The sequence below is a fragment of the Caretta caretta genome, chromosome 3 (genome assembly GCF_965140235.1).
Source record: "Caretta caretta isolate rCarCar2 chromosome 3, rCarCar1.hap1, whole genome shotgun sequence".
NCBI classification, from domain to species: Eukaryota; Metazoa; Chordata; order Testudines; family Cheloniidae; genus Caretta; species Caretta caretta.
This window is the reverse complement of record NC_134208.1, coordinates 89,741,280-89,757,929: the sequence shown is the minus strand read 5'-3', so window position 1 is coordinate 89,757,929 and position 16,650 is coordinate 89,741,280. Positions and strand designations below refer to the sequence as shown.

Sequence of the window (16,650 nt, the reverse complement as noted above, 5' to 3'; positions counted from 1 at the left end):
AGACAGAACCATCAGGTTCATGCTGGCAATATTTCATTGTTCGAAAAAGCTTGCAAGGGGGAGTTGATTTTTATAAAATGTAGAGGCTCTTTGACTAGTAGCATTTTCAAGACTTACACAATATCAGGTAACTGCTGCTCTTTCATTTAAAAGTTTTATTTGAAGCTCAACTAACTTTTTTGTAATAAGAGGTACCCAAGATGTGGATTTGTAGTTGTTTTTTATGTTCTCTTTTGAGTTTTTCCTTACAGAACACACAGATGATAAAGATAACTTTATTCCTCCTAGCTGCAACTTTAACTGACACTTTTAAGCAAAGATTTATTATACACACTGCTGAACAAATAGCAAAATATCTAATGTTTGTGTTTGGTTCTTTACACCAGAAAAAAGTTCCTGCTCCTTTCGATTTGTCATACAAAACTGCAGACCAGTGGGAGATAGACCGAAATTCTCTGAAACTGTTGAAAAAATTAGGTTCTGGTCAATTTGGTGAGGTGTGGGAAGGTCTCTGGAATAATACTACACCAGTGGCAATCAAAACATTAAAACCAGGTATGTCACACATCACTTTGAATTGCTAATTTTGTCAGGCCTCAGCAAGAGCCCACTTTCATGTTTTGTAAATACTCTTTATCAGAAAATCAGGCTATCTAATCCTCTTCAAAGATAGGCATATTCTGGATTGAGTTTGCTATTTTGAGATCCTTAAAGATTCTGTGGCACTTTGTACTAAGATTTTATATCCTGCTTACCTAAACTCCCACTGCTCTTTCATTTGTTCTTTGTTCTTCAGTTTCACACACACAACACAAGCTCCCTGCCCCATCATATAATGTTGCTGGCACAGAATGGCTGACATTCTCGAGGTAGCTGCATTTCATCAGTAGGTGAAGTGATCATTTTATCTATAAACTGTAGGCTGTAAAAATCCTTCTGGTGGATAGGTGCTATATTGCTATGAAGTTTTATTGTTATAGAATCTGTATTTGTATAAATCTCTCTGTTGTTATTAAGAGCAGTAATACAGAGTAAAATACTCTAAATAGCGATTGGAAATGTGATAACATTTTGCATATTTATGACATACTCTACTAATTGCTGATGTTTATCTACTGTATATCCTTGTGTGAATAATGTGGCATCTGTTTGACTTTTTCTTTACTTTTAAAATTAATTTTAAGTATCCTTTGCATTGTAAAACAACATCTACCAGCAGATGGCACAAATCACATTGATAACAAAACCAAGCATAGTTGATATAAACATTTAAAAAAAAAGGGAGAGATCATAATACGTTTTCTTTCATTCACAAAGCATTTGTGAGGTTCTAATGGCTCTGATTCAGGAAAGTCCCACTGAGGGACTTAAGATTTTAGCGTGTGTGGGATATCTGTCCTCATTATTTTTCACTTTTTTTTGTTTTTTTTGGAATGGCGACATACAATTTCTTCCCTATTCTTCAAGTGCACATAATCAGTAGGCTCCTGATGATGCACCCTGGCCTCTCTGATTATTTTACAAGTATGATCCGTTATCAGGACCTTTTGCATTGTGAACCCAGGATCATTAGAAGACAACTTACAAAACAAAACTGAAAAAAAAGCTTAGAGCCCCAAATGTGTGTTGTTCACCTGAAAGGACTTCATTGGGGTTTGAGGAGAGGATGGTGTCATGTTACCTTCTCTCCCCTTTAACAGATTTTGGGCCATTTTAACAGATATTCCACTTCCCTCACTACCCTGCATTTAACAGCAGAATGCATAATGTGGCCCCTATATTTGATTTTTTTACTATATTAACTCAATATTTCATCTCTTTGTTGTCTTTGGTAATGCTGGAAGCCATCCATTTTACATAGACAAAAATTAAGGTACAGCGAGAGTAAGACTAATCTCTTTCTCTGTCTTTTCGTTAAAGTGACCAGTGATCTTGAATGCCCTAACTGAATGCCCAAGCTCAAAGGTGCTCAGCATCCCCAGTCCCATGATGGGAATGTCAGTGCTCAGCACCTGTGAAAATCAGGTGGAAGGTATTTTAAGTTGAACACCCAAAATCAATGGCCACTTCAGGCATCCAAAATTAGCACCTTTTTAAAAAACATTTTGACCTTCCTCTCTCTCTGCTTCAGTCTCGCCCTCTGTAAAATGGGAGTTCTATTTTCCAACCTATATAAAGTGTGCTGAGATCTGCATATTAATGATGCATTATATATTATTCACTTCTCCATGAAACAAGCTTCCCTTTTAATACTGGAATCAGAACTGAAAGAGCAACATAGAAACACATCGTCCCCCTAGTCCTAACTAAACTCTCCCTACTAATTTTTTAAAAACTATCAGGAACGATAGGTCATTCAGTTATTTGTTTGGCTGATACCACTTTTGGTACCACTTAAATTGTACAACAAAGAAGGTGAGAGGCCAGATAATCAGCCCTTATTCCTTCATGAAAGAGATTGGTTTTCACATGTTCAGCCACACTACTCCTTTCCACTGAGATCAATCCCTTGACTATTGATCAGTTCGTCAATCCTAGCTACATCCCCACAGTTGTCACTGGAAAGCTTGAGAAACACAGCACAGTATTACCCCATTATCACAAGGGAAGAAAATAAGGAAGGGATTTCTGCTTCAGTTTTTATGTTTATGGTTGGTTCCTAATCATAGGAAAGGGCTGTGGAGATTGGTTAAACATTTGCAGCTTCACATTGGTGATTCATCAATCCCAGAAGCCATTTATTGCTACATAGATAATAAGGCAATAAAAGATGATCACATAAATAAACTGCAGTAGATTTGTTAGATAAAATTGAAAATTTTACACTGTAGTTAGCAAAGAACTGTAGTTTATGTTGCAACTCTGGCAATAATAGAAGCATAGCAGTGTGGAGTGGTGGAAGACTTTACCTCTGATATTTAAAATTGGATTGGACAAAGCCATAGCTAATATATTATAGATATTGTTCTGCTCTGGCTCAGGAAATGGGTGACATGGTTTAATTCATCTTCTCCATCTCTGTTTTCTATGGTGTGGTCCAGCTCTTGTTTAAGTCAATGGAAGGAGTGGGTTTGGGCCCTGTGATTCTATTATTGATATACCTTATAAAATATCACAGTATTCTACAGTAAAGACAAAGTATTGTGATAACAAGATGCTGTGTTCAGAATACTACAGCAGATTTTTCTTTGGGCAGGTCTTCATTACCTGATGGATCGGCGGGTAGTGATCGATCTATTGGGGATCGATTTATCGCATCTTGTCTAGACGAGATAAATCGATCCCCGAATGCGCTCCCCGTCGACTCCGGAACTCCAGCTCGTGAGAGGCAGAAGCGGAGTCGATGGGGAAGCGGCAGCGGTCGACTCTCCACCGTCCTCACAGCCAGGTAAGTCGACCGAAGATACACTGACTTCAGCTACACTATTTGCGTAGCTGAAGTTGCATATCTTAGGTCAACCCTCACCCCCAGTGTAGACTAGGGCTAAGGGATTAACTTTTTTTGTAAAAATGTCCTACCCACATTCTGAAACCTCCATATTTTAATGTCCTAGCACATTGGGTTTCCAAAACTTACTTTCATAATTTCAGCAATCTCCATCAGATATATTGATTTAAATAATTTAAAATACCCTAATCAAAATGATAAAAGCTTAGTTTGGTATTAATAAAAATGTAACAGAAGCCAGATGTGGTAATTTACTTCATCTTAATATAAAGGCAATTGGGGAATGGCCTCTGTAGTTCATGAGTTTTGACATTAAGTTTGTTATATTCTGGGACACATACTGATTCTTCACACTTAGAATACAGAGATATAATGGTCTTCATAGACATATAGAAAAAAAAGCCAGAATTGACCATTATGTTATCTGGTATTTCCTCTTATATATCACAGGCCATTAAACTTCACCTAGTTAGCCCTGTATTGAGCCCAATGACTTGTCGTTGACTAAAGCATAACTTTCAGAAAGGCATCCAGTCATGATGAAAGCATGAAATGCTGAAAGCATCAAATGATGGTGAATCCACCATTTCTCTTGGTAGTTTGTTCCAACCGTTATTCATCTTCACTGTTAAAAATGTGTGCCTAATTACTAATTTGAATGTGTCTGCCTTCTATTTCTAGCCATTGGTATACTTCTCTCTACTCCACTTTCACACCCAATACTTACTCCATGTGAAGGTGCTTATACACTAATCAAGTCACCTCTCAATCTTTTTTTGATAAACTAAGTAGATTAAATTCTTTAAGTGTCTTACTGTAAGGCATTTTCTCCATCTCTCAAATCACTCTTGGGACTCTTTTCTATGTGTACTACATTTTTTCAACAATTCTTTTAAAAAATCCTTTTAAAATGTTTCCATTGCTGGAAGACCTCCCAGCTCCAGGAAAATCTAATTCCCAGAATGCTGCAGGAAGTGGTACTGGTGAATCTTTCCCTAAGCCAATTTCCTAACATGGTGTGAACAAACATTGAGATACTGGAGGTGCTGTTTTTAGGGCGGACGGGCACCGGGAGTATAAAGCTGATGTCCTGTACAAAATCAGTGGGTAGTTAGATTATCACAACCTAAATTCTCCCTGCAATTTCAGTTGAATGCCTTATTCTTCCTCACTTCCTATCAAACTGTTGTCTACTATTGTACATTATTAAAACATAGCTGCATGCCACGCAGATGGGCTAGGATTCAGTGATGAAGGAGGTGGTTTCAGAATATTTAATGTGTACAATAATGCAGGATGAAAGGTGATATGTAAATGTAAGACATTATTATCTTTGTGTTATAATGATTATTATTCCTGGTACTTGTAAACTACCAGTCGAGCACCAAACTGAGTTTATGCCAAGCTTCATTATTCAGCATTCCTTACAGGTCAGAAATATGACATTAATTATTGTGCAACTCCTTAGTTCTGAGTTAAAATGAAATAGGCCTGGGATTAAACAGACCGGTGTATGTACTAAAAATAGACCAGCCTTAAAATGATTGTTAATGTCTATATAACGTTTAAAAGTGAGAAAAAAAGGCAATTGTAAAAATAGAGAAAGTAGAGGCCATTAAGCATGGTATATGCAAATAAAAAGAATTTAGGGGTGGAGTCAAATATATACATTTTAAATCATCTCTTTTATAAATTGTCTTTTTACATAATAAATTATTCAGAAGGATGTATATTTTTATATGTCTATAAAGCACTTACACACTTTATATAAATCATAAATAAGAACTAGATGTTTGCATATGCAAGTGGCGCACATATACAAATCTGATGCCATAGAAAATTTGGGGTAAGAGTTCCAAAAGCACCCCTTGACTTACAGTTAGACTTAGGCTCCTAAGTCACTTTTGAAAATTTTACCCTAGGCCCCCTAGTATGAATGGAACTGTGTTGGGTATAGGAATGCAGTAACATGTCACAGATCTAGTCATGCTCCTCCTGCTGGATACTCAGACTATGATGAAGAGATCCAAACATTGAATCCCATGTGCTGTAGCTTGCTGGAGCTATGCAGAGTTTAGGTGCTGTGTCTGGCTTTGGGCCTCTAGGAACTCAATCCAGTACAGACCCTGTGTCTGAAACCTAACTTGGCAGTGGGGCCCCATGTGCCATTTTCCACAAGCCTCCCCAGTGACTCCTGCATATTCCACAGAATGCCATCAAAGGTCTGAGCCTTCTGGATTACAGTTTACCTCTTCAGGGGTACATAACGGTGAAAACAAACAGACAAACTATGCACAGGATTCTAAAACACAATTACTCTTTACTTAACAGCACGAGCTATACAGAAATCTAGACAAAATAATAAACACACCTGTATACACTTTCTCTGCCTCAGTTTCCTCACCACTCTGTAGTTTTTTGGGCTTGGGCAGAATCCTCTGGGGTATCTGGGATCCTTCCCTTGCAGCTCAGAGTTTCTCATCAGAGTCATGGAGCCTTCTCTAGTGCAGCTAGATTTTCTGACCATGTCTGGTACTGCTGTTACACCAGAGCTCCCTTCTACGAAAGCACGCCTGTTCTCTTCCTCTCTCCTGCCCAAAGCTTCCTCTGTCTATGAAAAGCCTTTCCCCTTCTTCCTCCTTGCTTTGCCACCTCTGTCCTTTTTTCTTGTTTCAGAATTTTTCACTCCCCCCCCATCATGCAGACAAATTGGAGCAACTAGCTTCAGCTCCTTAGCATACCCATTGTTTGGTCAGAGTGCAGTAGTTAAGGTTTCAGAATCACCCATTGTCCTTGGTTTGGTAGGCACATGCTGTACCCTGTGCCAGCAGGTGGTCAATTCAACTTCCATATAGCAGAACTCTTGGATACAATAATTTCATAATTATAACTTTGTAACATCAGCCAGAATTAATAAATTGTACAGACAAAAAGCTATCATAGAATAAAAGACAAAGAAGTGACAGTGTCTCCAGAGGGAATGGGGGAGGAGTTAAAGGTGATCGTTCAACACTGCATGTTGTATTATTAGGAGGATCAGAAGATGAATCCATATGGATTCTGAATCAGTTTTTCCTGACCATTTGAAAACTGATTTCTGATCCTGCCAATGGTGGATTATGGAGCCCTTCAAAATGTCAAGATGGTTTGTCTATAGTCTTTACATTTACACAGGGTTTCCATTAACTTCACTGAGAGAGTCAGAAGATTCCTATTTAAACAGGAGGCTTTTGATTAAAGTAATACAGAGGCTCGTGAAACATCTTTAATATATTTTATGAATTCATCATTTGAAATTCTTTTATTTGGTGCCAGCCTCATTTGTGAAGATAGCATAAACTGTCGTGTCATTTTTCACAACTGTTTATACACTGCTTTGACACCAACTTGGCTGTATTGGCCAGCCACTCCCTGCTATTGTCCATACTGTTTTTATTTTCTTTCCTATGAGATGGCAAAACTATGTCATGGCCAAAATTAGCCTCATTCACTGAAAATAGTACTGCCCAAGAGTAAAACCCCAGGAGAACATTTGTCAATGCTTTCCACTTCAATCCTGGTTCTTAATGCAATCTCTCTGATCTCAGAAGGCAATGTATGTTGGACAGACAGGAAGACAAAGAAGGTTTATTGGGGCATGACTGAAAACACAGTCACTTAAAACCTCAAATGAAAGTTTTAGCAACACATTCTTGTAACTGTTTACATTGTACAGAAAAAGACAAAGTGTCCACTGGGGGCATGCAGGTGCACAAGCATAAACCATCTTGCGTTGAAAAGTTACACTAGGGACTACAGGACGCAGGCCAAGAACAGCAGTGTTCAGGCTTCTGGCAATAAGAGTTTTGTCAGCCCACGAATGACACTACAGCTGGGAAATAAGGGTTCCCTTGTCACATTATTGTTTCCAGGCCACAGTGACTATGCTGACTCACCTTTAGGCCAGTCGGCCTGGAGCTATAGAATTTTGTTGAAACAAGCAGTAATCACAACAACTCTAAAAGAAAATAGTAGCAGCAGTTTCTTTCTTCCGAGATTTCCTCATGTGCTCTGTTATATTTTTCTTTATCTTTGACTCTGCCTAACAGAGGCTGTGACTTTTTAGGCACTTACAGAGAAAGAGTTGCAACAGATACTCAGCAGGCTTTCTTGTGAAATATGCAGCAGAACACAATAGTACCTTCTTGGACAGTGAATGCAGTAAGTCTTAAAGTTATCATTCACTCCACAGTCTGGTCTTATTGATTCCAACTGTCCATCGGGTATCTGAGACACAGTATACTCCAGTGGGTAGGGCACTAGCCAGGAGATGTTGTTTCTATTCCTGGCTCTGCCAATGACCTGCTGTGCAATCTTGGGCAAGTCACTTTGCCTCTCTTTGTCTGTTTCCCCTCCCAACCTTTGTCTTTTTAGATTGTAAAGTCTTTGGGAATGGGATTGTCTTACTATCTGTCTATACCATACTGAGCTCAATGGGCCCTCTAGGCACTACTGTAGCAATAATAATAATCCCTCTCAGACTAGCTACCTCCATCTGCCCTGAAACCATTCCTATGACATCACTACCTCATGGACAATTGTCTGCTTCTGAAATTCCTTTTACCCATTTCCTCGGCACACTCTCTTGTTTAATCTTCTTCACTTCATCCCAACTATTTGACATACAGTATTTCAATAATATTTAATCTCTGTGATCTTTCTCAAAGAAATCTATTGCAGTTTATTTACCAGAGGATCCTTCTAACCAAAACTGAGTAAAACAAGCATTTCTGTTCATTTTTATTGGGCAAACTTTACTTTGTTTCTGTGACTTTATAAATAGCATGGAGGTCACTCTGGTGGTCGGCAGATGAGCCCTTGTCTCAGTTTCCCCATACCCTGGGCATAAATAAATCAAAGAAGGCTTTCCAATATTAAAGAGCACCCTCTTTAGAGGGTTTCATTTATTTAACAGGAAAACAACAACATGAAACAAAATGATAGTTTCAGTCAGCTACTCCATTGGAACTCTGCCCCTGCAATAATCACTTTTATGTTTTAGTCCCTCTAGCCCTGAAGCTCTCCCAGGCTGGATTCCCTGCCAGGAGTTTGGGTCTCTGCTGGGTGTTCAGCCGGATACCAGCGTCTCTTCCACCCCCACCCAATGTGTTGTCCTTTGCTGAGCCAGTCCCTAGTGACTCCCCAGGAAGTCCCATGCCTAGTTCATTCCCTTGGGCTGCTTTGGTCCCTTGCCTGGGAACACTTTCTCTCTGGGCCTCTTCCTTCTTCCGTGAGCCTCTGTTCTTTAGGAACACTGGGTGTAGCTTCCTGCCCAGTTCCCTGAGGAGTGTCTCTCCTCAGGAGGTTCTTCTTTTCTGGGTTTTCTGACTGAGCCCTCATAAGCTTTTATTAGGCCCACGTACTCCTTAATTAATTAACTGTCACCCGATTACTTAGGTTCTATGTGGGTGAAACCGGACAATCACTACGTTCTTGAATGAGCTCACACAGGAAAATGATAAAAGACAAAGACACCCTATCACCTGTGGGTGAACACTTTGTACAAAATGGTCACTAAATCTGATCTCTCAGCTCTTAGCCCTCATCCTCAAAAGAAACCTGCACCACACTTTCAAAAGATGAGCCTGCGAGCTTAAATTCTTAGTTTTGCTAGACATTAAAAATGATGCTCTTAATAAAGACACTGGATTTATGGCTTATTACAACAATCTGTAATTCACTAACCCCCCTTTTTTGTCCTTTCACTACAAGGGGGCTAACAGGCCACTTCACGTTGAATGGTCCCTGATAATATATTCTAACTACTTATGCTAAACTATCTGTTCCACCTTGCATTTAGCTGTAACACTCTGAGTACCTTTCCCAGACCTGAAGAAGAACTCTGAGTAGTTCTAAAGCTTGTCTCTTTCTCCAACAGAAGCCAGTCCAATAAAAGATATTATCTCATCCACCTTGTCACCCAATTACTTAGGCCCATAGGTGGATCTGAGTTGACTCATTCTCCTTAGCGGAGCCTGTTACAGGTATTCTGGGTTCCTGATCCCCTCAGGGACTAGTCCCTGTGACAGACTGCTCAACTTCTACCTCAGGCAATCTCTCTGATCCTGCTATAGTAGATATCTCAGATTAGTATATTAATGAGGACAGACTGTTTTCGGCTAAATCCCTACCTGCTTATTATGATTAACTATAATGCAAGAGTTACAAGGTTATGGGGATCAAACAGCAAGGTTTGTTGTTATTTCTAAATAAAAAGTAAGTCTTAAAAGAAAACAAAAGGAGTATATATAGACAAACCAACTATTTATGCTTATTCCAGAGGGAAATGTATAGCTAGATAGATACACAAAAGTGTGTGTGTGTGTATATATATATATATATATTCTAAACTGTCCATGGTTATCCCTCTAGCAGCAAGAACTCCATTTCTATCTCTGTTCCAGTTGCTATTTTAAACTGGTTAGATCCCAGCAGCTGGCTTGAAAGAGTTGGGGTGATTTTATGACATTAGTTATATTAAAAAATTCCTTTGTAAAACATTATGTCTTGCCCTGTGGGAAGACTCAGTTCAGCCTTCTCTGTAATAGTGAAGTGACCCTCTGAAGTGCAGTTCATAATTTAGTGGTCCCTGAGTTAAAAATGGAGACCAGGACCTTGGATTGGGTCTTGAATTGATCTGGCAGCTGATGAGAAAGTGAACCACAAGAGTCATGTGTTCTTAATTTACCTTAAGAGCAGAACATCTCATGCCACACATATTGCAGCTTTTGAATAGATAGCCTTCAGGGTCAGCTCCAAGGGTAGTGAGTTGCAGTAGTGTAGCCTGAAGGTGATAAACAAATGGATCACCATGGTGTTAGGTCTGTATCTGTCAAAGTTTGACTCAGACTCACAATTTATCAGACCACTCTGTTTTATTAGCAAAGCTTCTCTGCTAATACATTTAGAAGTGAGCCCCCCGAGTGGGGCTTGTGTCTCTTAATTTATACAGCTTGCTGGAGAACAAGTTACAGAGAAGTTACAGACAAAAGAAGAAAAAGATTTTAGTCACCACCCTTCGAGATCCCTGAGACCAGTCACATATCTTCAATTACCTGCCACCCTTAACAATCTCCTTTAACAGCTTCCAGTTAACTTAACTAATTGCCCTTCACACCTTCCATACTGATGCCTGCTTCTTAGACGTGCTGGCTCTATCTTAATTGCTTCTCCATTCAAAAGCTAATTGTCCCTGCGTGTGCTCCCTCAGATACTTTGTAACATGTTTTGGCATGCCCTCTCATATACAATGAATCCAGCATGTCCCCTTATACAACCTTATACTTATACAATGTTATACTTCCACATATCCAAGTGGGTTAGTATAAACACTTATGTAACTGACAATGATAAAAGTATTTCTAGCTATTGCTAATATTTGGGCATCCAGCAGCACTGGCAAGTTGAGTAAAACTGCAAGATTGAATTGATTTTGCCATTTAAGGAATTTCAGAGGCCATTTAAGACAACTCTGCCTGTTTCCAAATTCATGGTGTGGCATTTTAGTCCTGAGTCAGTGTACAGGATCCAAGAAAGGGGAGGACAATTACCAAACTAACAAAAAATTTAAAAAAAAAAAAATTAAAGCATCTGCTCTTTAAGAAGGCCTCCAGACCAACCCCAGTCTACTTCTAGGAGGCAGGCAGGCTTTCTCCCTTTCACCAAGGCATCAAGTGATGCATAACCCAGTTCATAAGGCCCTTACTTTGGAGCCTTGAGTAAGAGCAACCAACCATGTAATCAGAAAATAAGATTTCTAGAGTCCAGGTTAAGCTAGTGCCCCAGAACCTACAGCCTGTAGTTACCTCTCCCTTGCTCAGCTTCCTTTTCCTGTTTATAGAGAACAGCCCCAAAGGCAGGATGCTCCTTGATTATGTGCAGGCTGCCTTGGCTGTAAACTCTAGAGTGTCCCTTAAAGGGATAACACACCCCACCACAGTCAGTTTTTGGTCTTGGGATGCTTTCTGTGTGAGAGAAGCTTTAAATTCAGTATTTAAATATTCAGTTCTCTGGCTTTTGCATATTAACATAAACGTTTCTTCGAGACGGTGTGTACTGTGGTGTCTTATTTTATAAATTAAATGTCTCTCTCTCTCTCCCCCGCACCCCCATAAGGACTAACCTTTACATTTGTACACCTAGGGGTCATAGCACATGAGTCCTGTGCTCCCAGGCAACTGACATGTTTCACTTCCTAGTTGTTTTTTTCAGCTGTACTGATTCATTTCTCTGGTAACTCTGAAGGTTTGTGGTGCTGGTGTGCTTTACAAAGAGACAGAAAATAATCTTAGTGATTCCCACCGGTTGCTGGGCCTCTAACATCAGCTGATTCTTTTTTTTCTTTTCTCTCTATTCTTGCTTCAGATTCAATGGATCCAAAGGACTTCCTGAGGGAGGCACAAATAATGAAGCACCTTAGACACCCAAAGCTTATACAGCTCTATGCGGTTTGCACTTTAGAGGATCCAGTTTATATTATTACTGAGCTGATGAGATATGGAAGTCTGCTAGAATACCTCCAAAGTAAGCAAAACACTAAAAACTAATTTCAGATAGTACTGTAGCTTGTAGTTTAGTAAATGTGCTAAATAAAGAGGAAGAGTGCAGTGCTCTGATTTAATCTGAAGGCTGTAATATTTATTAGGATTGGAGGACAAAAAGGGTTTAGAAACGATTGACTTGTCAAATGACCTAAAAGTAATTGTGGAGAGTGGAGACAGAATTTACAGTTAGGTTCTTACTCACTTTATAGAGGCCCTTGGGCTTTGTGTTGATACTCTATGCCAGGGATCAGCAACCTTTGGCCCACAGACCGCCACGGTAGGTCCCTGGCGGGCTGGGCTGGTTTGTTTACCTGCCATGCGGGCTGAGGGATATGCTGGCCACCGCTTACCGCAGCCCCCATTGGTCTGGAGCGGCGAACCACGGCCAGTGGGAGCCGCGATCAGCCGAATATGTGGACGTGGCAGGTAAACAAACCGGCTTGGCCCTCCACAGGGCTTACTCTGACGGGCCACGTGCCAAAGGTTGCCGATCCCTGCCCTATACCAAAGGCTAAGATTTAGTCATGGGCATTTTTAGTAAAAGTCCTGGACAGGTCACAAGCAATAAACAAAAATTCACAGCCCTGTGACCTGTCCATGACTTGTACTATATCTCAGTGACTACATTTTTGGTGTTCTGGAGGATCTGGGGGCACAGCTGCTGCTCTGGATGGGGGTTCCAGGCACCTGCTGGTGCTGGAGGTGGTCTTTGGGGCACCCACTGCTGTGCCCACTGGTGCTGGGGAAGGCGGCACAGGACCGCTGCTGCTGGGAAGAACCGGCCCCATTTGCCCAGGACTGCCATCGCTGCTGCTGGCGGGGGAGTCCCGCTGTCCTGGGACTGTCACCGACGCTGCTGGCAGGGGGCCCAGAACTGCAGCAGCTGCTGCTGATGGTGCGGGGAGGCCCTGCCAGCCTGGGACCATCGCTGACTGCTGGTGGGGGGCAGCCCAGGCCCACCATTGTTGGGCTGGAGGGCTAATGCAGCTGGCCTCAGGGCCGCCCAAGCTTCTCAGGCAGGTCTGGGGTCAGTTGCACCTGCTGGCTGCAGAAGTTACAGAGGTCCTGGAAAGTCCTGGAATCCGTGACTTCTGTGACCTCCATGACAGACTCGCCGCCTTACCTATGCCTCCAGTTCATTGACCTGAGATAAGCAAGTGTAATAAGTGAAATCCCAACCATAGTCTCCTATGCAGGTATTTGCAGGTGAAACCTCATCATCCTTGATGGAAAAGTAGTAAGGAAACTGGGCTGAACCTCATGGAATTTACATGCCTCTATCTGGGAATAACCTGTGCAGGAGAGAGTTCTGCCCACTATTCCTAAACATTTAAGAAGTGATGTTGTCCACAACGGTAGAGGTTCACTGATAGCCAGGAAAAATAGTCATTTCCAGTGTGTTACTGAGTCTGGCCACATACTATTGTAAATATGGCAGGATGCAGCGCAGTGCAAATCAGGTGATCATGTTGTCCCTGGCTAAATTTCCCCTCCTCAAAATTTATTCTTCATTTCTTTGTTTTAAACCCCTTCCCAACCTTCAAACATTTTGTTTCCTGCACAGTGGTCTGTCACGTTCTACCACAAAGGGGGCTGTATTATAGTGATGGGCAAGTGATCCTAATGTATAGTTTATTAAAGTGCTTCAGGATCTTTCCTGATGAACACTGCTGGATACATTTAAAGTATAATTTATGATTATTATTATTGAGCTGTCCCCAGGCAGATTAATGGAACACAACAGAGCAATATTTTCCTATTACAGATATAAATTAAATTGTCTCAAATGTATGAATATTTGTATTAGTTGTGATGTGCAGTGGCCCTGTTGTTGCAATCTTGATATTTAGTGAGGATTTACCAAATCCTGCAGTCTCAAATGGGGGAAATATTTAATATTGAATTTCACGCTGGTAATATGTCTGTCAGTGAGAACCTCTCCTATCTTTTGTCTATTGAATAAGACATTGTGACTGATTGGTGAGATCATGATGCATCCCTGAGCTTTCTTTAATATTTCATTTCCTGTAGTAAATTATTTATAAAAGAGATGGGTTTGTGTAAAATTGTTAGTAACAAGGGACAGGAGGAGCTGTCAAATTTTCCTTACAGGGTAGAGAATAAGTCATGGGTAGGTTTTGTAAATTTATTTGCCAGTGCCTGTAGTTTGAGTGCATTGCCTCGCATTAATATCACTATTTTTTTCAAAAGTACTTGATAACAAACCTAAATCCACAAAGGCTAGGTTATAAATTTACAATCAGCGATGAGTATGGGGCACTGTGTAGCTGGAAGTGATGAGGAAGGGAATTGTGACTCTCAGAAGAGCATAGAATAATTCCAAAACACATGCATCCTCCTAGTCACTCCACTTTAGGTATCATATGCTCCTGAACTGCAACACACTCCATTCATGGATCTATTTTCTTGTCCAACAGACTGAACAATAAGAGTTAGTGTCTGTTGGTATCCACAAATGCAGAACTGCACTGCGTTATATGGTTCTACAATCTGATGACAGATTTTCATGATGTTGAATCATTAAGCTGTAAATTGTCATGTAGCTTGATTTTTCTCTCTGTTTTAAAGGTCATGTCTGCTATTAAACACACGTGTGGGGGAGGAGAAGGGTTTCTGATTCAATAATAGAAGGAAATAATCTCAGTGTTGGATTATCATGACAATTAGTTTAACCTCAAAGAGGAAGTAGGCAGGGCCAATTTAATCATTAAAATTCAGCCTTTCATCTTTTCAGCTCAAAACATACTGATGAGCAGGAAATTCAAAGTTTAGAGATTGAGGAGTACAGTGGCAAACAATAGTGTGGAACACTCTTCCTAAAGAACGACTGCAAGGTCCTCTATATTCGGGCAGATGAACTGCCAGGAGTGAAGAAAGTGATTCAACGCAGTGCTATCCACTGTCACTATGAATCAGTGGGACATCATTAGCCACAGCAGATTGCCAACTGCAGTTGATACTTTTTTATCTTTAATGCCAAGGCAGCTAGGAAGGATAATCCACACTCCTCATTTAAAGAGAGAGCAAAAAATGACTGGGATAGCAGTATCTCATTGGACTATTCAAATTTGGAAAGTTTTTGGAGAAGTGAATTGCTATGCAGATATTTTTCCTATTACAGTAAAGCACTTGTGTGTATGCTTCTGATGTTGTGGGTCTTGGGTTCAAATGTCACTTATAAGAGTGATGATTGTATATAGCAATGAGTTGGTCACTCCTTCAGGGTTAATCACCCTGAGTGCAGAAGTGTCTGAATTCATCTCTCCCCCAGCAACAGTTAATCTGGCCTAATATGCCACAAAAGGCCTGAATCTGAGTTGTAATTTGTAACTCATCAGTGACATCTCTCGATACCTGCCTTGCCATTTATGGTCTCTGTTATTAAAGTCACTAAGGCTCTTTCCCTCATGTATTGAGCCAGCCTGCTCTGGTCAGGGGTCTTTTAACACTTTGTTTGAGCACCATCTCTGACTGAGCTAAATTAGTATTTCAGGAAGCTGTTGATCTTACAAATGGCACAGATATTGTTTCAGCAGATTCTATGAAAGAAGGCATAGTTTAAGGACAACTCAAGGAACTTTATCACTGAGGCAACATAGCTAACAGTAAGAACCACTCAGGTGGATTCTAAAGATAAAACGAAGCTTTTACACTTGACAGTAGCTGGTCAATTGCTATGTCAAACTTGTCTGGGGACACTAGTTCTCATTTGTGGCCTTGCCTCGCCCTTCATTAATCTTTGGTTGCCAAAAGTGAATACAAATATTAATTGTTTAACCACACTTTATGATGGATGATTTGCCTGTTGGAAAGACAAATACCTACACGGTCACAAATAGGTAGGTGCCACTTTGTTGGGAGGTGCCTTAACCATCCGAGATATACCCTCAAATCCAGTACTGCATTAGTTATTTGCTCTTTTAAAAGAGCTCCGTCTGGATGCTGAATGGGGGTTGTTTTTAAAGGGGCATGAAACTAACTTCATACCTTTACAGACAGTTGCTTAACCTTTACCGTTCTTTAGGACTCCTTCTTTATTCCATAGCTTGATGTTCTTGGTTTAGAGTAGAGACACTGGGCCATTCTTTCCCAACAGCTGACACATTTAAATAACTTGAGAACTCACAGAGACACTGTAAATACTGACAATAATCCCACCTTTTTTTTTCTTTGATACAGATGATGCAGGTTCACAGGTCCATCTGCTTGAACAAATAGACATGGCAGCTCAGGTTGCCTCAGGAATGGCTTACCTGGAATCCCAGAACTATATCCACCGGGATTTGGCGGCCAGGAATGTCCTTGTGGGTGAACACAATGTTTACAAAGTGGCAGATTTTGGACTTGCAAGAGTTTTTAAGGTGGGTTTGGATTTTTTTTGTCATTTATGTAAGAGAATTAGTATGAACTCCAACTATGTAAAAAATGATTCAGAAAATTAAGGGTGTTTCTACTTTGCAAACAAGAGGTGTGTTCTTAACTCAGATTAGCTAATTTATGTTAAAAGAGCAGTGAAGACAAGGCACCTTGTCTTTTAACTCTGGTTAGCAGGTTGAGTTCAACCAAGATCCCCTATAAGCTTTAACTCAAATTGCTAAA

General features: G+C 40.4%; 1 protein-coding gene across 1 annotated transcript in view; it reads left to right on the top strand.

Annotated features, from left to right (window-relative positions):
• Nucleotides 1-16,650, top strand: part of FRK (fyn related Src family tyrosine kinase) — a 75,136-nt gene that overhangs the window by 45,679 nt on the left and 12,807 nt on the right. The window contains exons 4-6 of the mRNA XM_048844738.2: nt 387-555; nt 11,852-12,010; nt 16,231-16,412. Coding sequence (XP_048700695.1) covers nt 387-555; nt 11,852-12,010; nt 16,231-16,412 — 510 coding nt within the window. The remainder of the gene's footprint in view (nt 1-386; nt 556-11,851; nt 12,011-16,230; nt 16,413-16,650) is intronic.